At 39.4% G+C, this 22,580-nt stretch overlaps 1 protein-coding gene across 1 annotated transcript in view; it reads right to left on the reverse strand.

Moving 5' to 3' along the window:
• Positions 1-12,961: 12,961 nt before the first annotated feature.
• Positions 12,962-22,580, reverse strand: part of LOC130069109 (regulator of G-protein signaling 3-like) — a gene marked incomplete at its 3' end in the record, with an annotated part of 103,438 nt that continues 93,819 nt past the window's right edge. The window contains exon 11 of the mRNA XM_056232829.1: positions 12,962-13,096. Coding sequence (XP_056088804.1) covers positions 12,962-13,096 — 135 coding nt within the window. The remainder of the gene's footprint in view (positions 13,097-22,580) is intronic.

Consider the following 22,580-nt stretch of genomic DNA (forward strand, 5'->3'; position numbering starts at 1 on the left):
ATTGTCACAGTACAGTAATTAAAATAATTATTATTTGATTAGCTCATAAAAAAAGATACTATTTTTATGCTTTGTAAACAACTTATTAACCATATAAATGGCGAACAGTATTAAACCAGTAGTAAAATAATTGTTAATTGTAATTAGAAGTAAATAATCTTCACTTTAGATTAGGTCATGGGAAATCTAAAACTGTAATTAAGTGCTTTAAACCAACCTTTATTGGACATTAATTGCATTCAAATTCAGTGCTCTTTATGTTTACAAACACAAAAAACACACACACACACACGTAGGGTTTCCATGTTTTATGGGGACTTTCCATAGAAATAATGATTGTATGTGAGAATGTGAGAACTATAGGTTAATAAGTTAGTAGCATAAAAAAAACATTATCTAACTCTTTACAGAGCTAATTAAAGTAATAATTTGGTTAATTACAGTGACAATGAATGAATAACTCACATGGCCACAGTATATAGGCTATAAATATTTTAACAGTGTAGAGACAACAATATATAACTTATGAATTAACTATAAACTAGTAGTTTGCAAATGAATTCTAAATACTTTATTACTGTATACTTATTATAAAGTGTTAGCAATATTTGTTTAATGCTATTTTTTTCTTTATTTCAGTACTGATACTTCTATTTTGTTTCTGATAATAACGTGAACAAACATTTCTATCTGCTCACAAGCTGCTTTTACCCATCTTATCACGCACACACTAATGATAGACAGTAGGTGTGTGTGCGTGCGTGTGTGTGTGTGTGTACGCACTCCAGTGTGAGGTAAAGATAGTCCCTGAGTGTCCAGTATGACGCAAGAACCGTTGAGCGGTCCGGAGTTATTTTTAGCCTCTTCCAGGAGTGTCACAGAGCAACGACTGCAGAAAACAATGTTTCTATAATCCCTGGACATAAAACTCCTCATGTCAAACGTGGGACATCACACATCGAAAAGACTACAGCGTGGTTATGAATTACTCATGACCTCATGCTGCTGTTCAGAGACTATTGTGCTTTATTAAACACAAAAACGCACATTAAACATTAAAGAGACCATACAAAGTCTTGATTTTGTTTTTGGATTCTACTAGAATAGGTTTTCATGCTTGAATGTTCAAAAAAACATTATTTTTCCCATATTCTCCATTGTTGAAGCTCGTCTCCTCCCAGTCTGTCAGTAACGCTCAGGGGTGCGTTTCCCAAAAGCATCGTTAGCCAACTGTTCACAAGCTCCGTCGTTATCATCAGTTCAACGAGTCATGTTTCCCGAAACCATCGTTCCAACGAACATTCGCAAACAGCATCGCAGAGTTGTGTGTGTGTGAGCGACAGATCTCGACCTGTGGTTAGAAGCAGAGTTTCTAGTTTGCATGACATGTGGACTCAATAACTTGAGCAAAATAAGCAAGCTGACATTCAGTACAACCTATATCTTTTATTTAAAATACATACAAATGTTATTTATGTCTTTGAGTTTGACAAGAGATTTAAAGTGTTGTTTTTGAAGAGTGCGCATGTGTGAACGAGCTCTAGTGCTTAAGAACGACCCTATGATTGAATCTGGAAATAAAGCGAAATAACTGAGAAAAATTAGAAATAGTCTTTAGATGACATGTCTGTAATTTATATCAAAACATCTAGCATTCATTCGATCTTAAACAGTTTCATTAAAAGTCGTTATTACTCCACCACCTGTGTGACATCATTAACCAACGTGGTTGAACGACCACTTTGCGGCAATATGTTTTCGGGAAACAGTCGTGACTAGCTAGATGATTTCTTCAACGATGCATCACACTACCATAGTGAAGCATCGAGTTACGGTATGTACGGGAAACACACCAGTTTAGTTCCTGTCTCTATGAAGCCCCTCCTTCTGAAAAGCACACTGTGCTCTGATTGGTCGGCTGGAGCAGTGTGTTGTGATTGGTCAAGCGCTTCCAGTGTGTTTGGAAAACCGAAATATTGCACACAAAATTGGAAAGCACTTTCTCATTCTGGCAAGTTCTTATCTGATTGGCTTACTTTACAGAAGAAAGAACTACTAGATTTCCCAAAGTTGGTCAGTTTAGTGGAATCAAATCCCGGATACTAGTCTTTTGAAGAGTAGCAAGTAAGATATCTACAAGCAAGTTTTGTTTTTAATTACATGTGTTAAATAATCAGCATGTAATATTCTGGACAGATAGAAATTTTGAGCAAAAAGTCGACATGCATGTCCATTATTCTGCAGTGTTTTCTCCAGAGCCCTGTGCAGAGACTGAGGCATTATCTGGATTCATCACAGAGGTCAAAGAGGCATGCGTGGAGAGGACAGGGAACCGCCGTGTTAAATTAAGTTCAGGACATCATTGTCCATCATGTGATATGGAAGAGGCAGCCAAATAACACATACTCATTATATAAAAAGATCAACTGACAATTCAGTGATAGTGTAAGAGCTTTTTCCAAAGACATCCAAGGATATGCAGTACAATACTGTAGTAAGAAGTAACTGGCATTGTTGTGTACAATTCATTATACACTTCTTAAAGCACCTCTAATGGTGATCTGAAACATGTCTTGCATTTTTTTCTATGCAATTAATATTATATATGACCACTCAAATTACTATATTACAACAAAATCACTATGAAAAGAGACATTTGCATCCCTTTAGTTCAAGTAAACTAGTGTGTTGAGCACAGACAACCTGGTGTTCGTGCAAATGTCCGGGTCAATCACACAGAACTGAAAGTAACTCTTAATCTCAATAAGGTCCAGTGGGGTAAACACATGCATTAAGAAATAACAGCATAAAATAAAAGTTATGTTTTAAGTTATTGATAATCATCTCTAAATAAAATAAAAGCTGAAATAACAAGAACAGGAAAAATACCCCAACAAATTAGAAAAAGTGGGGAAATGAAAAATAACGATCGTAATGTGGAAACTGCCTAAAATAATAAAAACTAAACTAAAAATACAAAAACTGACTTCTGGAAGTTGCCAGCAATTTTGTGAACTTAACTTTGTGTTGTTTTAGGCTATAATTTCATGATAGGCAATTTCATAACGTTACAAGATTAAAGTGACTCATCTATAATAGGAACAGTCTTGGAATATACAGTATATCATCGTCTTACTCTCTTGTTTCATGCATGCATGCTTTTTCCTCCCCTTTTCCCTATAAATTACTTATCTCATAACCTGTTGCATGTCTGAAACAGAAATGAAATAATTCGAATAATAAATTCGTTTTTAGAGTATTAGAATGGTTAGAGTTGCAACATTTATTACTGAATTTCTAAAGTATACAGTGTCAGTTGAATGCAATTTAAGTGCAGCATTTTTTTACTCTTGATTTCTGTCTGCAAAAGCGAGGGAAATGAAGAATAAAAGAGTGACGGCCTCTGATGAGTGAGAGCACAGAGCGCGCTGTGTTTACTGTAGGGACACACACAGCAGTGGCATCATTACACAGCACAATGAAATGAAACGTATGGAAGGAAATGACAGTTAGATGACATTTCCCGTGAGTCGCCACATGGCCGTTGATCCAGCTGCTCTCGAGTCGGTGTCAGAGTGTGTGTGTGTGTGTGTGTGTGTGTGTGTGTGTGTGTGTGTGTGTGTCACGCTGTGTCTTTGTGCCTGTATGATTCATGAAGCCTCATCATTTCCTCTTATATCGCACAAGAGCATCACCGTGTCAAACAGACACACAGACGTATACCTGACACAATGTGACGCAATACTGGCTATGAGTTTATTAAATCACACAAATATGTACAAACCATCGTACAGGCTTCCCACACCTATAGAAGGTATGCATTGACGTCAGCCGGACTGAGTGGCAGAAGAGCTGAGCGTGACTGGAGTTAATAGGGGAAACTGCGAAAACGCGTGTAAAACGAAGGATTGTCAGTTTAAACTAAAGGTTGGACTCGATATGGTGTTCCTTGCAACTTACCAAAGATCAAGTGATCATGGATATTGACATGCAGCAGGAATCATGTTTCCTGACGTTTATATGAGACTGATTTCAACGCCGGGGAAATACATTTAAAAACATCCAATTATGCAGAATATACCATGGTAAATATTTAATGAGTTGTCAATAAAATATATAACAATACAATCTATAGGTGTGGTGAGCAGGACGAGGCCGAGGGCCTTGAGAGAACGACGCCTTTACTTTCATTTTGTACTTGTTTATTTTTAAGTTTTTTTAACGTTCACAAAGTTTTACAATAAAATAAACTAATATTGGTTCGGTGGCAGGCATACACACTTTTGTCCTGCGTGCCGAGATTGCACATATACTGTATACTGTAGAAGGACACAATAGAGCCGGTGTTGTGCCGAATTTCAACTCCCTGCCAAATGATTACCCCCCTCGTTGAAGTCAGTACCTGATTGCCTAATCCTAACCCCGCCCCTAACCCCTCCCCTAATCATAACCCCACCCCTAACCCCTCCCCTAATCATAACCCCACCCCTAACCCATCCCCTTAACCCCTCCCCTAATCATAACCCTGCCCCTTACCCCACCCCTAATCCTAACCCCGCCCCTAATCCTAACCCCGCCCCTAACCCCTCCCCCACAACTAAGCCCATACCTATTAATACTACCCTCCAGCCGAGATTAAATCAGGGTTTTACAGCCCGAACTTCATTGTGAACCAAGAAAGGCAGTGGGTTACGCCGGATCTTGGATCTGCGAAGGCTGTGCTGATTGTGCTTCATGTTTCTTGTTGTTGAACACAAACATAATGAAAAAATGTAGCTTGAGTTTTCTCATTGTGTATGTTTGTGAATAGTTTTCAAAGAATGAGAGGACATCACACAACTGTGAATAATCTGTGATCAGTGACGGATGTGGTTTGATTGGATGCACACCTTTTGACGTCAATGGCAAAAAGTCTGGGACGTTTTTCATCCTCACTTGGAAAAATTGATTGGTCAGTTTATTTGGTATAGATTATATGGCTAGCTTCCTTTTTTTATTTACTTTTTGGCATTGCTTTTTCCCCGCTGTCTGTGACTCTATATGACAAAACTTGCGACCTATTTTAGGTCAATTTGAAAACCGTGGCCCTAATTCATATCCAAGACACACACACACACACACACACACAGACATTTAAACGGATCTGGCACATGGCACAGCTGCAGTGAAAGACACGACCGGAACAAACAGACAGACAGACAGAACGATGGGAAACAAAGGTGAAGAGAGGCATAAAGAAAAAGAGGAGAGGAAAAAAATTAATGAAAAAGAGTGAAAGCTGATTCAAAGGCTGATAAAAGCATCTGTGATCAACACACACCTTCTCTTTCATGTGAATGGAGAGCAGAGAAATAAATAATAGCAGGTGTGAGATCTGAATGAAAGCCTATTGAACCAATTCTGTGTTCCAATCTATGTGGAATATTATACTAGATATCTCAGACTTCCAACCATATATTTCTATATTTTGGCTGAAACATAGAACACAGAGCAAAATAACCAGACATAAGGATCATTTACCCCTTTAAGGCATTGACACACCAAGCTGATGTCAGAGAACCAGCGGTAACGAAAACCAAAAAGCTGCATTTAAACACACCGCAAGACTACAGCCGACTGGCCACTAGCATGTGCGTTCTGCGCCTGCGTGTAAAGAAATAACTGTCGAGGGGCTTTCGCACCGGTACTTGAACTTAGTTAGCAACTAGTAGCCACCAGGATAGTTCCCCGAGAACTAATGGTTCCCTTAGGAACGGTTCCTGGTTGCATTCGCACCGCCAGTAACTCTGAAGTGACGTGAGCCGCGCTTGCTGTTGTGACTTTTATTTTGACGGCGCTGAGAACGGCAGAGCCTGAGCAAACAAACAGTGCTCGCATTCTCCGTGTATATTAGTTTACAATCTGTCTAACCGTCCTGTCTTATACGTTATTAGATAGAACTGTTATACAAAGAAAACGTATTAGTGTTTACCGTTTGGTTGATGCTCAGAAATACATAATCATGTATCCCCTCAAAGTCGTGTTATATTTTCTCCTCAGCGAAAAAGTTTGAGAGGCTCGTCTATCACGGTTTCCCATGTTCGTAGAGTTAGTTTCTGGAGTAAATATATAGGCTATAATCTGTGTGTACACGGCTTTTCTTTAAATGGCGGGTGCTGGTGTTTCGAGTGTGTTCGGCCAGTCAGCGAACACTAACGTCACGGACAGCTCGAGCCCGTCCTCATCCCAAGGCGTCATATACGACGCTTTTCCCTTTAGCGTAAATATGAGACGCAGATATATATGGGGCAGAAGGCGCCTCCTAGTGGTCTAACCCTAACCCTACCCCAGACCTAAACCTACCCATACTCTGTGCGTGTTATATTGACGCTAAAGGGTGCCATGTGCGTAGGATATGTACGCTTTGGCAAAAGCGTCGTATATGACGCCTTGGGATGAGAACGCGTTGACAGTTCCTATAGCGCTGGTTTAGTCAGAGCTAAAATAGTTTCTCGAAAAGGAGTTCCTAGAACTAAAATCGTTCCCAGTTTCTGCGGTGCGAACGCGCCAAAAAGCAAGTAGGCCTACTTCTGCCATTAGTTCTAGGAACTATGAAAAGGTTCCTCCGGTGCAAAAGCTCCTTATGTCAGCAGGAACGATAGTCTACATGGGCGTCGGAACCATTGTATATGGGTGGGACAAGACCCACCCACTTTTTAAGACCAATGATATTGGACCCACTCACCTTTACTGTCTCTAATTCAGCGCATATGTCTGATCACTTTTCAGTCACTTGCAGTGATCTAATTGATTACTATTCCCATCTTAATAACGCCGTTACCGTTACCGCCAAAAAATGCGTTAGCCTACTATATTTGATAGGGCTGTGTAACGATACACCAAACCCACGATTCGGTTCGTATCACGATTTTTGATGCACAATTCGATACAAACTTCGATGCTTTTGGGGGTGTGGTGACGCAGCGTGACACGTTCATGTAACATGTAAGGGTGGCGCTGCCAATAAAGCACCTAAAAGCTGTCACAAAGAACCGGCAAAAGTAATGGTTATGAATATGTCAAATATAGCAAGGAGACATTTTAATTGTTTATTAATAAACAAGTGTTTTTGTGTGTGTCGGCTGCAAAGAGTAGCTTTGCCGTAGTGAACGCGCCAGAGAGAAATGCACATTTCATACGCAATACATAAGCAGAGAGCAGTCTGTTTTCTTTCTTTTTTGAATTGTTCTGTTTAAAAGCTTTCTATAAATTTTTTTTTTCAGGTCTGTGAGGCAAGTAGGCTACCTTATACTTCTAGGCTACGCCGAGTTTCGGTTCATTTATTAGACGAGCTCCAGTTCATGCGCCGGCGCCTCCGTGTGATTATTGCCTGCTATTATTACTTCTTATTTATTAAATCCAGGCAATTGGTTGATGAAACATTGATTAAAATTAAGATACAATTAATACAAAATGAAATTCACTTTAAAGAAAGGCTTTGTGCTTTCTGTTTGAGGTCTCTGGAAGTTTTAAAGCAGTCTTCCGTAACGGAGAACTGTCATCATGTCCTAAGCGCGAGTCTCAGGTTCCTATGGGACATCATGACGTTTAAAACATTTAAATAGACACATTATGTAGTAATTAATGTATATGAATCTTAGTTGATTATAGGCTATTAGAACTGGTTGCTGAGATGGAGACGCGCAGATACGGGAATTAACGCGCTGTTTGATTTGTGATCGTGCTGTGCTTATTCAATTCATGCGAGTAGCCTGTATATTGAACAAAGCTTAAATCATTTAAATATACATACAATAATATACAATATCCTATTTGAGTTGATATTACTCTTGCCAAGCTGTGGTTTCTGAGAGATGCACGCATTGACGGATTTGCGCTCGTTTCATTTTTATTCTCACTCATTCACTTCACTCATTATTGCATAGATATTTTAGATAAGGTATTTGGCTTCGGGAAGACCCCTAATCTACTCCAGTAAAAAATCTGGAGGATGACCCACCCACATTTTTTTCGCTTCCGACGCCCATGATAGTCTATATTTGTTATTCAAAAGATGAACTGCAGATATACAAACCGTAAACAAAGCAGTGCTAGCTAAACATTTTGAATATCAATCATGCTGATCACTTTCTTCATACCGGGAGGCTCATGTTGTTATGAAAATATGTGCGTATTGGAAGATGCTCACACTGCAAATAATGCTTTTCTTACTTAGTATTTTTGTCTTGTTTCCAGTCCAAATATCTAAAAATTCTTAAATCAAGATGCATTTACTAGATGAGTAAAATTACATATATTATGTCCTGTTTTCCGGGGGAATTAAACCAAATTAAGTTGAGTTTTTGCTTGAAAAAAAGCTAAATTATTTTAAAATGGGGTGAGGAAAAATCATCTTAATTCAAACAGGAACAAGATTTTTATTTATTTTTTACCCCATTGGCAGATAATTTTGCTTTTTTAAGTAAAAACTCACTTATTTTTTATTTATTTCCTCAGAAAACAAGACTTAATATCTTATGTCCTTTTACTCATCTAGTAAATGTATCTTGATTTAAGAATTTTTAGATATTTGGACTGGAAACAAGTAAGTACTAAGTAAATACTAAGTAAGAGAACGGTAACACTTTACAATAAGGTTCATTATTGTTCATTGTTAGTTCATGTTAACTGAGGTAGTTAACTAATGTAAAGTAGTGAACCTTATTGTAAAGTGTTACCGATGTAACAGAAGGTCTGTGCTGTCTTGACATCTTTGCTCACTTTAATTCTCGTGCATTTTCTCGTTCGCTAAGCTGAACAGCCAATCAGAGTGATCTCTCTCACCAACGGCCCTGACGTCCATTAAACATGCTGAATCGGCCGAACTATAGACAACATGAGGAACACAGCACAAAAAGTAACCTGACAGACGCTCACAGACGGCCGACATTGGCCTTTATACTCACACACACACCTGTCTCAAACAGATCAAAACATGCACTTGTTTTCTTCAAAAGTGAACGTTTATCATTAACCATGTTCACGTGACATCATACATCTCCAAAAAGGGACAGTGGTTCAATCCAAATCTTCAGAACACCATCACTTTGTGTGATAAACAGAGCAAAATGAAAGTGGTTCTTGCTGATGCTGTACAAGCTTATGTTGAAACATACTGTACCTACAATCTGGAAAGAGAGTGGGTGAAAGATGATTGGATGAGCGACGCAATCCAGAATGAGATTATCTCCCAGTTTGTTCATGCAAAACTCTTGTGCCACAGACGGTGACGTCTGAATATGGACTGACAGTTCTGTCTTCTGCAGAGCTGCATTATAGCTGAATCAAATTAGTTTCATAATTGATGAATTTCGACACTGTTACTGAACTGACTTGAGCTGAATAATGACGCTATTGTCTTCTGTAGAGATCCCAAATTTAGTTCAATTGAACTCATTTCATAACGGATTCATTTTTACACGGTTGTTGAAATGAACTGAACCAACACTGAACTGACTTGAGTTGAATAATGACACTATTGTCTTCTCTAGATGTGCTTGACTGTAGAATTGGTCTCATATTTGATAAAGTTTGCATCATTCATTATGTTATTTTTCTGTTTATTACTATGAAGCTGCTTTGAAACCATCAGTATTGTACAGAACACTATATAAATAAAGGTCACGATCTGACTTGGCAGATGTCAGTGATTCAGAGCAATTTTCGTGCAGTTTTCAGTATGTTGACAGTAATCTTGGAGTGTGTGAAAATGTGAAAATGAGTGTGTGAAAATGCCTGAACCTTCCCTCGAAAAGGGTTTGGATAATCATCCCGTATGGGGCCAGATCAGCCTAAAAAATAATACATTTACAAAACAAAATTCATAAATGCACAGCACAATTCACATTTACAAAATTCGTACATTCAAAACACGATTCATAAATGCACAAGTAAAAGCATAAATATGCTCACACAAATGCATCTTACCTAAATAAATGTAAAATGTTTACACAAATATGTAGACTATATATCAAGTTCTTGAATTCATTTCCATCACACATTTATGAATGATGTTACATGGATTTATGGATTTGAATTTGTGTGCAGTATTTTTGAGACCTTCTTTCCCTCCTTGAGTCTGTTCAGATAGGAGCATTTTGATTGGTGGATTAAAAGCTCACCGTGATTGGCTGAACAGAACATCCTTCAAAAAATGATATTTATAAATCTTAACCTGTCAGAAAGCTCTCAAAAATACCGCACGCAAATTCAAAGCAGTCCACGCACGTGTGACCATTTGCAAATGCAGATTCAACGATCCATAAATAAATGTGTGATGGAAATTAATTCAAGAACTTGATATATACATATTCGTGTATACATTTTAAATGTATTTAGGTAGGATGCATTTGTGTGTGCATTTGGAGGAAATATTTATGCTTTTACTTGTGCATTTATGAATCGGATTTTGTGAATGTGAATTGTGCTGTGCATTTATTAATTTTGTTTTGTAAATGTATTATTTTTGAGGCTGATCTGCCTCCATATCCCACGCCGCACATGATCAACAAATGTAACACTGCAAAAAATGCTTTTCTTTCTTAGTATTCTTGTCTTGTTTCCAGTCAAAATATCAAAAATGTCTTAAATCGAGATGCATTTACTAGATGAGTAAAATGCCATAAGATATTATGTCTTGTTTTCCTGGGAAATAAATCAAAATTAAGTGAGTTTTTGCTTAAAAAACAACAAAATTATCTGCACTTAATTTTGATTTATTTCCCAGAAAAAAAGACATAATATCTTATGTCATTTTACTCATCTAGTTAATATGGAAGCTTGTTTCCACCACAGAATGAAAAATAAAAAAGGTAATTGCGACTTTTTATCTCACAATTGCGAATTTACATATAAGATATAAAGATAGAATTGCGTGATATAAACTCGCAATTGCGTGTTATAAAGTCAGAGTTGTGAGATATAAAGTCGCAATTGCGTATTATAAAGTCAGAATTGCGAGATATAAAGTCAGAATTGCGTGATATAAAGTCGCAATTGCGTGTTATAAAGTCAGAATTCCGAGATATAAAGTCAGAATTGCATGTTATAAAGTCAGAATTGCGAGATATAAAGTCAGAATTGCGAGATATAAAGTCAGAATTGCGTGTTATAAAGTCAGTTGTGAGATATAAAGTCGCAATTGCGTGTTATAAAGTCAGAATTGCGAGATATAAAGTCAGAATTGCGAGATATAAAGTCAGAATTGCGTGATATAAAGTCAGAATTGCGTGTTATAAAGTCAGAATTGCGTGATATAAAGTCAGAATTGCATGATATAAAGTCAGAATTGCGTGATATAAAGTCAGAATTGCGAGATATAAAGTCAGAATTGCGTGATATAAAGTCAGAATTGCGTGATATAAAGTCAGAATTGCGAGATATAAAGTCAGAATTGCGTGTTATAAAGTCAGAATTGCGTGTTATAAAGTCAGAATTGCGAGATATAAAGTCAGAACTGCGAGATATAAAGTCAGAATTGCGTGATATAAAGTCAGAATTGCGTGTTATAAAGTCAGAATTGCGTGATATAAAATCAGAATTGCGTGATACAAAGTCAGAATTGCGAGATATAAAGTCAGAATTGCGTGATATAAAGTCAGAATTGCGTGATATAAAGTCAGAATTGCGTGATATAAAGTCAGAATTGCGTGATATAAAGTCAGAATTGCGTGATACAAAGTCAGAATTGCGAGATATAAAGTCAGAATTGCGTGTTATAAAGTCAGAATTGCGTGATATAAAGTCAGAATTGCGTGATACAAAGTCAGAATTGCGAGATATAAAGTCAGAATTGCGTGATATAAAGTCAGAATTGCGTGATATAAAGTCAGAATTGCGTGATATAAAGTCAGAATTGCGTGATACAAAGTCAGAATTGCGAGATATAAAGTCAGAATTGCGTGTTATAAAGTCAGAATTGCGTGATATAAAGTCAGAATTGCGTGATACAAAGTCAGAATTGCGAGATATAAAGTCAGAATTGCGTGATATAAAATCAGAATTGCGTGATATAAAGTCAGAATTGCGTGATATAAAGTCAGAATTGCGTGATATAAAGTCAGAATTGCGAGATATAAAGTCAGAATTGCGTGATATAAAGTCAGAATTGCGTGATATAAAGTCAGAATTGCGTGATATAAAGTCAGAATTGCGTGATATAAAGTCAGAATTGTGAGATATAAAGTCAGAATTGCGTGATATAAAGTCAGAATTGCGTGATATAAAGTCAGAATTGCGAGATATAAAAGTCAGAATTGCGAGATATAAAGTCGCAATTGCGTATTATAAAGTCAGAATTGCGAGATATAAAGTCAGAATTGATTGATATAAAGTCGCAATTGCGTGTTATAAAGTCAGAATTGCGAGATATAAACTATTCTGAGGGGAAAAAAGTTAGTCTTTTTTTTCCTTAAAATTGGCCTGATAACTCACAATTGCAAGTTTATATCTCACAATTCTGAGAAAAGATGTCAGAATTTCGAGATATAAAGTCGCAATTATGTGTTATAAAGTCAGAATTGTGAGATAAAAAGTCTCAATTCTGTCTTTTTTTCTCGCAATTGCGACTTTATTTCTCATAATTGCGACTTTATTTCTCAGAATTGCGACTTTACATCTCGCAATTGCGACTTTATTTCTCACAATTCTGACTTCATATCTCGCAATTGTGAGATAAAAAGTCGCAATTATTTTTTTTTATTTTTTTTATTCAGTGGCGGAAACAAGCTTCCATAAGTTAATGCATCTTGATTTAAGAATTTTTTGATATTTTGACTGGAAACAAGCCAAAAATACTAAGTAAGAAAATCTTCTTTTTTTTTTTTTTTTGCAGTGAAGATATGGTAAGAACATCTAAGAACTCTATCACATCCTCGTTGTTGAGGCCTGATAACGTCCAGAGAAACAGAAGCATGTTCTGTACCTGCTGAGATGGGCAGAACGCCTGTCGTCCGTGCAGCTGAAGCTGTGTGTTGATGTTCTCGCTCAAACACTGACACACTCTTGCTTTCTGCTCCAGAGAATTTGCTTTCAGACTCAGAAGACAATCACATTTCTGCTGAGACAGAGACAGAGACAGAGAGAGACAGATGAATATTGTAGTATGGACATGTTTATGGGGTTTGGTGACGCGAAAGAAAAATAAAAGATTTCATTTGCTTATTTGTCTCATCAAACTGTTTTCAAGCACTGCCAGAACTGATTAGAGATATGGGTATCATCCATTTTTTAATGAAAGCCATCTTAAGACCCCAACTGTCCATTTATACACTTGTCACAGAAAGATGATGTCATAACAATGCTAACTGATGTCTATACACAGACACACACACACACACATTGGGTTTCAATATTTTATGAGGACATTCTAATGATTTTTGCATTGTACAAACTATATATCAAACTGTGTGTTTTGGCGAGAATTCGCGTAGTCGGTTATGTCATAAGTGAAAATAAACAGTTGGGAAAAAACACATTTGTATACGTACATTAGTACTTAAAGTGACAGTAGCCTAAATCTGCTGCTGTCTGGGTCTTTAATGTTAATTCAAACTCGCCAAACTAATTCAAACTAAAGAGAAATGCGCTCACTGCTCTGTCTTGACTGAATAACTTTATAAACTTTAATAAGGGTTTTTACCAGGAAGACTATGCACTGTTATTTTACATTTGATTACTTTATTCAATTTCTGTTGGTAGTACCTGAATACTACTGTTAATATTATGATATTTAGTCGACTAAAACTAGACTAAAACAATTCAGATGACTAAAATATGACTAAAACTAAATGGCATTTAGTTTACAAAAAGCTCCCATTTGATGACATTAGCTCTTCAGAGGTTATTTGTTGGCATTTATGTCTCCATGAAGAACCTTTAACATCCATGAAAACTTTCCATTCCACAAAACGATCTTTAGAGTGAAAAAAAGGTTCTTTAGATTATTAAAATTGTTATTTACATGAATGCAAACAAAAAGGTTATTTTAAGAACTGATCAAAGCTGTGAAAACCCCCTTTTGTAACATAAAATAGCAATACATTTCTACAACATCTATTCATCTTTGTCAATGTTAGTTAATAAAAATAGAATTATTGTTAATGGTAGTTTACAGTGCATTAACTAATGTTAACAGATACAACTTTTGATTTGAAAAAAACATGTTGAAGTTACATTTACTAAGATTAAAAAAGGCTGTAGAAGTGTTGTTTATCGTAGTGTAGCTAGCAAATGAAACCTTATTGTAAAGCAGACATTTGATCTTACAAGTGAGGAACATCACAAGATATGTGTAAGAGCCAACAATATTTGCAGAACACAATGCCAAGTTTAAGCATGAATTATATCCATCAGATCAAGTGGCCATTTAACTGAGACCAACCCTGCGTCCCAATGTGCATAACATACATCCTAAATAGCATGTGAGATTAGAATAAGTGTGTCCCAAAGTACAGTATGTTGAGAAGAGCTAAAATTTTCGAAGTGAGGATTCGGTTCAGAACCACAAACACGAAAACAACTTTAAACATGGATGTGCGCGAGACCGTCGGTTAAGCAGAGACACCCAGAAAGTGTTAATAAGTAATATCTAACCTGATGAAAAATATTGAATTAAGTTATCTCTGTTATATTTCATCCACAACAACATTTTATAAAGATATAGCACAATAGCAGATCATTGTGCAAAAAACCATGAGCAGAGTTCTCCTCACTACTGGCAGATCAACTTGTTTTCTCTCAAATATGGTAGGAAGAATTGTTTGAGTTGAGTAAATGTAATTAAATAAAATCTGGAGTGTAGGGATGTGAGGATGTTAACTGTGACGGGATGATTGACAGGTGGTTTATGGTGACAGAAGGCACGTAATGCACACCAAGTTGCAATGGTTTCGAGACGCAATTTTATGACGTGGTCCCACAGCTTGCCTATACACACTCAAAAGCATCTACTTTTACTTTACATATTTTTAGGGCATAGTATAGGTGACACAGCACAAGAGAGGCGAGACATGTCCCTCTTTGGTTTATTGGAGATCAGATACACTGCCATATTCTGATCGTCTGCCGAGGCTTAGTTGTGCTGAAGGGCAGCTTGCAGTGTTTGGTTTGGCAGGAACGACAGGCAGACGCAGATCATTTAAAGCACACATATTAATCATGCTCAAAACACTGACTTTGTCCTTGCATTTCAATTCAGCAATATGTGGAATTGATTTCGATATTTAGAAACGATTCACTGATCAGTTTTCTTTTTTGTGCTTTATCAATCTGCAGTAACTTCTGAACAAAGTCAAGAAATCAGAGACCCTCTCCTTGAAATCTGATGACAAGTCAGATCGCAATTTTAATGGTAAGTGACTGTAAAAAAGCTACAGTAAAAACCTTACCTCAAACGGTCAGAAACTGTAATTGATCTAATAAGACATTTAAATGTAAATTTACAGAAGAATACTGTGGAAAAAAAACCTTAAATTGACATTGACATTCCCAGAAGTTTTTCTTATCCGTTATGTACATTAGGGTTTTATATTACCTCATATATTGTTAAATGTGTTTTGTATTTGTGTGTATATGTCATAGTATGTACATTAATATTTATATTTGTAGCGATTTAGCTTGTGGAAATACTTGTGATGAACTTTGATTCATTGTGTGGTTTTCTCTTTACCGCCTTGATAAGGTGGTTGACATAAAGGTAACAAAACTGATTTGAGCAATTTGGTATATTAACACTATTTTAGCAAATTAAATATACTGAATATCGTGCAAAAGTTCATTTATTTCAGTAATTCAACTTAAAAGGTGAAACTAATATATTATATAGACTCATTACATGCAAAGTGAGATATTTCAAGCCTTTATTTGTTATAATTGTGATGATTATGGCTTACAGCTTATGAAAACCCCAAAGTCAAAATTAGAATATTGTGAAAAAGTTTTCATAAGCTGTAATCATCAAAATTATAACAAATAAAGGCTTGAAATATCTCACTTTGCATGTATTGAGTCTATATAATATATTAGTTTCACCTTTTAAGTTGAATTACTGACATAAATTAACTTTTGCACGATATTCTAATTTTTCGAGTTTCACCTGTAGTTTTTTTTTTTACTGTTAACTGTGAGGTAAATCTGAAAAACTTAAAATGTTGCAACTTGCAACCAAATTTTTTTTTTTTTAGTGTACGGTGTAAACACTGCAGTGTCTCACCTGAGGTGTATTAAGATCATCCGATCTAGATCTTAATACCAGATCATGCGTCACAGATCACGGATGAAGTTTTGATATATTTATATTCCCTCGCTGTCAGATAGAAAGGAAAGAAAAGCACAGATGCTAGAGGAAGCTGATCTGTTATTGTCTGCAGAATGATGAAACGCAGTGGCTTCTCAGCACAACACCAAAATCAATACAAGTCATTCTCCTCAATCCATCATTTCAACTTAATAAAGCGGCCAGAGACCATCAGTCCCCATAAAGCTCCTTATAGCCAGTGCAGATGAGGTCATCTTTCAGAGAATGTTACTGAAGGAACAGTTTCCCAAAACAGAATCGTTTACTCACCGACAAAAATGTTATTTCATCCCTGTATCATTTTATTCATTTTCACAAAGGGAAATGTTAATGTCTCCTTTGCATAATGAAAGTGGAGAGTGATGTATAGATGATGATTCTTTTCTTTAAAGCACCATAACTGTCCCGTCACATGGTGATGCTTTGACTGACACTTTAATAAAATGATCACATGCTTTTACATTAAATGGGGTTTATGAAACAGGACTCTAAGAAGTCATCCAACATCCAACTATTCCACTGAGATGACAAAAGATTAGCAAATTCACACAGCCTCCGTCCCAAAACAGAGTAACAGGGGACGTCCTATCCCAGAAATGTGTTCCTGAACAACCATCAGCCAGATCCACAGCTCAGATATAAACTGCATCTGGCAGCCTCGGGGACCGAGAGACTTCTGTTCAACATTTCCCAGCTGCTGCCGGTCTCTCCATCCCGAGTCCTGGACCGGGAACACCGGCTGTGGCACATTAGCATAACTGTTAAATCACAACTCATGAGCATCCGTATGACGCAGAAACAGGTATGATTGAATTTAGGCTTTTATTCACATGTAAACATTCATCAACTCACACATTAGTTGTGGTAAACCAACTGAAGCCTAAGCATGTTCGCTTGATGTGTGAGAACCAATGAGATTCATTCTCGTGTTACACAGCACGTTTGAGCTTCTGCGAGAACCAATGAGATTCATTCTCGTGTTACGTAGCACGTTTGAGCTTCAGCGAGAACCAATGAGATTCATTCTCGTGTTACGCAGCACGTTTGAGCTTCAGCGAGAACCAATGAGGTTCATTCTCGTGTTACGCAGCACGTTTGAGCTTCTGCGAGAACCAATGAGATTCATTCTCGTGTTACGTAGCACGTTTGAGCTTCAGCGAGAACCAATGAGGTTTGTTCTCGTGTTACGCAGCGCGTTTGAGCTTCAGCGAGAACCAATGAGGTTTGTTCTCGTGTTACGCAGCGCGTTTGAGCTTCAGCGAGAACCAATGAGGTTTGTTCTCGTGTTACGCAGCGCGTTTGAGCTTCAGCGGGAACCAATGAGGTTTGTTCTCGTGTTACGCAGCACGTTTTAGCTTCAGCGAGAACCAATGAGGTTTGTTCTCGTGTTACGCAGCGCGTTTGAGCTTCTGTACGAACCAATGAGGTTTGTTCTCGTGTTACGCAGCACGTTTGAGCTTCAGCGAGAACCAATGAGGTTTGTTCTCGTGTTACGCAGCGGGTTTGAGCTTCTGTAAGAACCAATGAGGTTCATTCTCGTGTTACGCAGCACGTTTGAGCTTCAGCAAGAACCAATGAGGTTTGTTCTCGTGTTACGCAGCGCGTTTGAGCTTCTGTACGAACCAATGAGGTTCATTCTCGTGTTACGCAGCACGTTTGAGCTTCAGCAAGAACCAATGAGGTTTGTTCTCGTGTTACGCAGCGCGTTTGAGCTTCTGTACGAACCAATGAGGTTCATTCTCGTGTTACGCAGCACGTTTGAGCTTCAGCAAGAACCAATGAGGTTTGTTCTCGTGTTACGCAGCGCGTTTGAGCTTCAGCGAGAACCAATGAGGTTTGTTCTCGTGTTACGCAGCGCGTTTGAGCTTCTGTAAGAACCAATGAGGTTCATTCTCGTGTTACGCAGCACGTTTGAGCTTCAGCAAGAACCAATGAGGTTCATTCTCGTGTTACGCAGCGCGTTTGAGCTTCAGCAAGAACCAATGAGGTTCATTCTCGTGTTACGCAGCACGTTTGAGCTTCAGCAAGAACCAATGAGGTTTGTTCTCGTGTTACACAGCACGTTTGAGCTTCAGTGAGAACCAATGAGGTTTGTTCTCGTGTTACGCAGCACGTTTGAGCTTCAGCAAGAACCAATGAGGTTTGTTCTCGTGTTACACAGCACGTTTGAGCTTCAGCAAGAACCAATGAGGTTTGTTCTCGTGTTACACAGCACGTTTGAGCTTCAGCGAGAACCAATGAGGTTTGTTCTCGTGTTACGCAGCACGTTTGAGCTTCAGCAAGAACCAATGAGGTTTGTTCTCGTGTTACACAGCACGTTTGAGCTTCAGCGAGAACCAATGAGGTTTGTTCTCGTGTTACGCAGCGCGTTTGAGCTTCTGTAAGAACCAATGAGGTTCATTCTCGTGTTACGCAGCACGTTTGAGCTTCAGCAAGAACCAATGAGGTTCATTCTCGTGTTACGCAGCGCGTTTGAGCTTCAGTGAGAACCAATGAGGTTTGTTCTCGTGTTACACAGCACGTTTGAGCTTCAGCGAGAACCAATGAGGTTCATTCTCGTGTTACGCAGCACGTTTGAGCTTCAGCGAGAACCAATGAGGTTTGTTCTCGTGTTACACAGCACGTTTGAGCTTCAGCGAGAACCAATGAGGTTTGTTCTCGTGTTACGCAGCGCGTTTGAGCTTCTGTAAGAACCAATGAGGTTCATTCTCGTGTTACGCAGCACGTTTGAGCTTCAGCAAGAACCAATGAGGTTCATTCTCGTGTTACGCAGCGCGTTTGAGCTTCAGTGAGAACCAATGAGGTTTGTTCTCGTGTTACACAGCACGTTTGAGCTTCAGCGAGAACCAATGAGGTTCATTCTCGTGTTACGCAGCGCGTTTGAGCTTCTGTAAGAACCAATGAGGTTCATTCTCGTGTTACGCAGCACGTTTGAGCTTCAGCGAGAACCAATGAGGTTTGTTCTCGTGTTACGCAGCGCGTTTGAGCTTCAGCGAGAACCAATGAGGTTCATTCTCGTGTTACGCAGCACGTTTGAGCTTCAGCAAGAACCAATGAGGTTCATTCTCGTGTTACGCAGCGCGTTTGAGCTTCAGCGAGAACCAATGAGGTTTGTTCTCGTGTTACGTAGCACGTTTGAGCTTCAGCGAGAACCAATGAGGTTTGTTCTCGTGTTACGCAGCGCGTTTGAGCTTCTGTAAGAACCAATGAGGTTCATTCTCGTGTTACGCAGCACGTTTGAGCTTCAGCGAGAACCAATGAGGTTCATTCTCGTGTTACGCAGCACGTTTGAGCTTCAGCGAGAACCAATGAGGTTTGTTCTCGTGTTACACAGCACGTTTGAGCTTCAGCGAAAACCAATGAGGTTTGTTCTCATGTTACACAGCACAATTGAGCTTCAGCGAGAACCAATGAGGTTTGTTCTCGTGTTACGCAGCGCGTTTGAGCTTCTGTAAGAACCAATGAGGTTCATTCTCGTGTTACGCAGCACGTTTGAGCTTCAGCAAGAACCAATGAGGTTTGTTCTCGTGTTACGCAGCGCGTTTGAGCTTCTGTAAGAACCAATGAGGTTCATTCTCGTGTTACGCAGCACGTTTGAGCTTCAGCAAGAACCAATGAGGTTTGTTCTCGTGTTACGCAGCGCGTTTGAGCTTCTGTAAGAACCAATGAGGTTCATTCTCGTGTTACGCAGCACGTTTGAGCTTCAGCGAGAACCAATGAGGTTTGTTCTCGTGTTACGCAGCGCGTTTGAGCTTCAGCGAGAACCAATGAGGTTCATTCTCGTGTTACGCAGCACGTTTGAGCTTCAGCGAGAACCAATGAGGTTCATTCTCGTGTTACGCAGCACGTTTGAGCTTCAGCGAGAACCAATGAGGTTCATTCTCGTGTTACGCAGCGCGTTTGAGCTTCAGCGAGAACCAATGAGGTTCATTCTCGTGTTACGCAGCACGTTTGAGCTTCAGCGAGAACCAATGAGGTTCATTCTCGTGTTACGCAGCGCGTTTGAGCTTCAGCGAGAACCAAAGAGGTTTGTTCTCGTGTTACGTAGCACGTTTGAGCTTCAGCGAGAACCAATGAGGTTCATTCTCGTGTTACGCAGCACGTTTGAGCTTCAGCGAGAACCAATGAGGTTCATTCTCGTGTTACGCAGCACGTTTGAGCTTCAGCAAGAACCAATGAGGTTCATTCTCGTGTTACGCAGCGCGTTTGAGCTTCAGCGAGAACCAATGAGATTCATTCTCGTGTTACGTAGCACGTTTGAGCTTCAGCGAGAACCAATGAGATTCATTCTCGTGTTACGTAGCACGTTTGAGCTTCAGCGAGAACCAATGAGGTTTGTTCTCGTGTTACGCAGCGCGTTTGAGCTTCAGCGGGAACCAATGAGGTTTGTTCTCGTGTTACGCAGCACGTTTGAGCTTCAGCGAGAACCAATGAGGTTTGTTCTCGTGTTACGCAGCGCGTTTGAGCTTCAGCGGGAACCAATGAGGTTTGTTCTTGTGTTACGCAGCGCGTTTGAGCTTCAGCGGGAACCAAAGAGGTTTGTTCTCGTGTTACGTAGCACGTTTGAGCTTCAGCGAGAACCAATGAGATTCATTCTCGTGTTACGTAGCACGTTTGAGCTTCAGGGTTTACACTCAGGGTACATTACGGCATGTTTTCTATGTACGACGTTCTCAATATAATTCATAATCCCACGTTTATACTGAACAATGTGTTACAAACGGTGTACGCACAGAACAGAGGGGCGGAGTGAGCGCAGCTCATTATCATTTAAAGTCATATACACTGAAACAGCGAAAACCAATGAGGTTTGTTCTCATGTTACACAGCACAATTGAGCTTCAGCGAGAACCAATGAGGTTTGTTCTCGTGTTACGCAGCGCGTTTGAGCTTCTGTAAGAACCAATGAGGTTCATTCTCGTGTTACGCAGCACGTTTGAGCTTCAGCAAGAACCAATGAGGTTTGTTCTCGTGTTACGCAGCGCGTTTGAGCTTCTGTAAGAACCAATGAGGTTCATTCTCGTGTTACGCAGCACGTTTGAGCTTCAGCGAGAACCAATGAGGTTTGTTCTCGTGTTACGCAGCGCGTTTGAGCTTCAGCGAGAACCAATGAGGTTCATTCTCGTGTTACGCAGCACGTTTGAGCTTCAGCGAGAACCAATGAGGTTCATTCTCGTGTTACGCAGCACGTTTGAGCTTCAGCGAGAACCAATGAGGTTCATTCTCGTGTTACGCAGCGCGTTTGAGCTTCAGCGAGAACCAATGAGGTTCATTCTCGTGTTACGCAGCACGTTTGAGCTTCAGCGAGAACCAATGAGGTTCATTCTCGTGTTACGCAGCGCGTTTGAGCTTCAGCGAGAACCAAAGAGGTTTGTTCTCGTGTTACGTAGCACGTTTGAGCTTCAGCGAGAACCAATGAGGTTCATTCTCGTGTTACGCAGCACGTTTGAGCTTCAGCGAGAACCAATGAGGTTCATTCTCGTGTTACGCAGCACGTTTGAGCTTCAGCGAGAACCAATGAGGTTCATTCTCGTGTTACGCAGCGCGTTTGAGCTTCAGCGAGAACCAATGAGATTCATTCTCGTGTTACGTAGCACGTTTGAGCTTCAGCGAGAACCAATGAGATTCATTCTCGTGTTACGTAGCACGTTTGAGCTTCAGCGAGAACCAATGAGGTTTGTTCTCGTGTTACGCAGCGCGTTTGAGCTTCAGCGGGAACCAATGAGGTTTGTTCTCGTGTTACGCAGCACGTTTGAGCTTCAGCGAGAACCAATGAGGTTTGTTCTCGTGTTACGCAGCGCGTTTGAGCTTCAGCGGGAACCAATGAGGTTTGTTCTTGTGTTACGCAGCGCGTTTGAGCTTCAGCGGGAACCAAAGAGGTTTGTTCTCGTGTTACGTAGCACGTTTGAGCTTCAGCGAGAACCAATGAGATTCATTCTCGTGTTACGTAGCACGTTTGAGCTTCAGCGAGAACCAATGAGGTTTGTTCTCGTGTTACGCAGCGCGTTTGAGCTTCAGCGGGAACCAATGAGGTTTGTTCTCGTGTTACGCAGCACGTTTGAGCTTCAGCGAGAACCAATGAGGTTTGTTCTCGTGTTACACAGCACGTTTGAGCTTCAGCGAGAACCAATGAGGTTTGTTCTCGTGTTACGCAGCGCGTTTGAGCTTCAGCGAGAACCAATGAGGTTTGTTCTCGTGTTACACAGCACGTTTGAGCTTCAGCGAGAACCAATGAGGTTTGTTCTCG

This window comes from Rhinichthys klamathensis, unplaced genomic scaffold, assembly GCF_029890125.1.
Source record: "Rhinichthys klamathensis goyatoka isolate OS25496 unplaced genomic scaffold, OSU_Roscu_1.1 h1tg000356l_1, whole genome shotgun sequence".
Classification (NCBI taxonomy): Eukaryota; Metazoa; Chordata; class Actinopteri; order Cypriniformes; family Leuciscidae; genus Rhinichthys; species Rhinichthys klamathensis.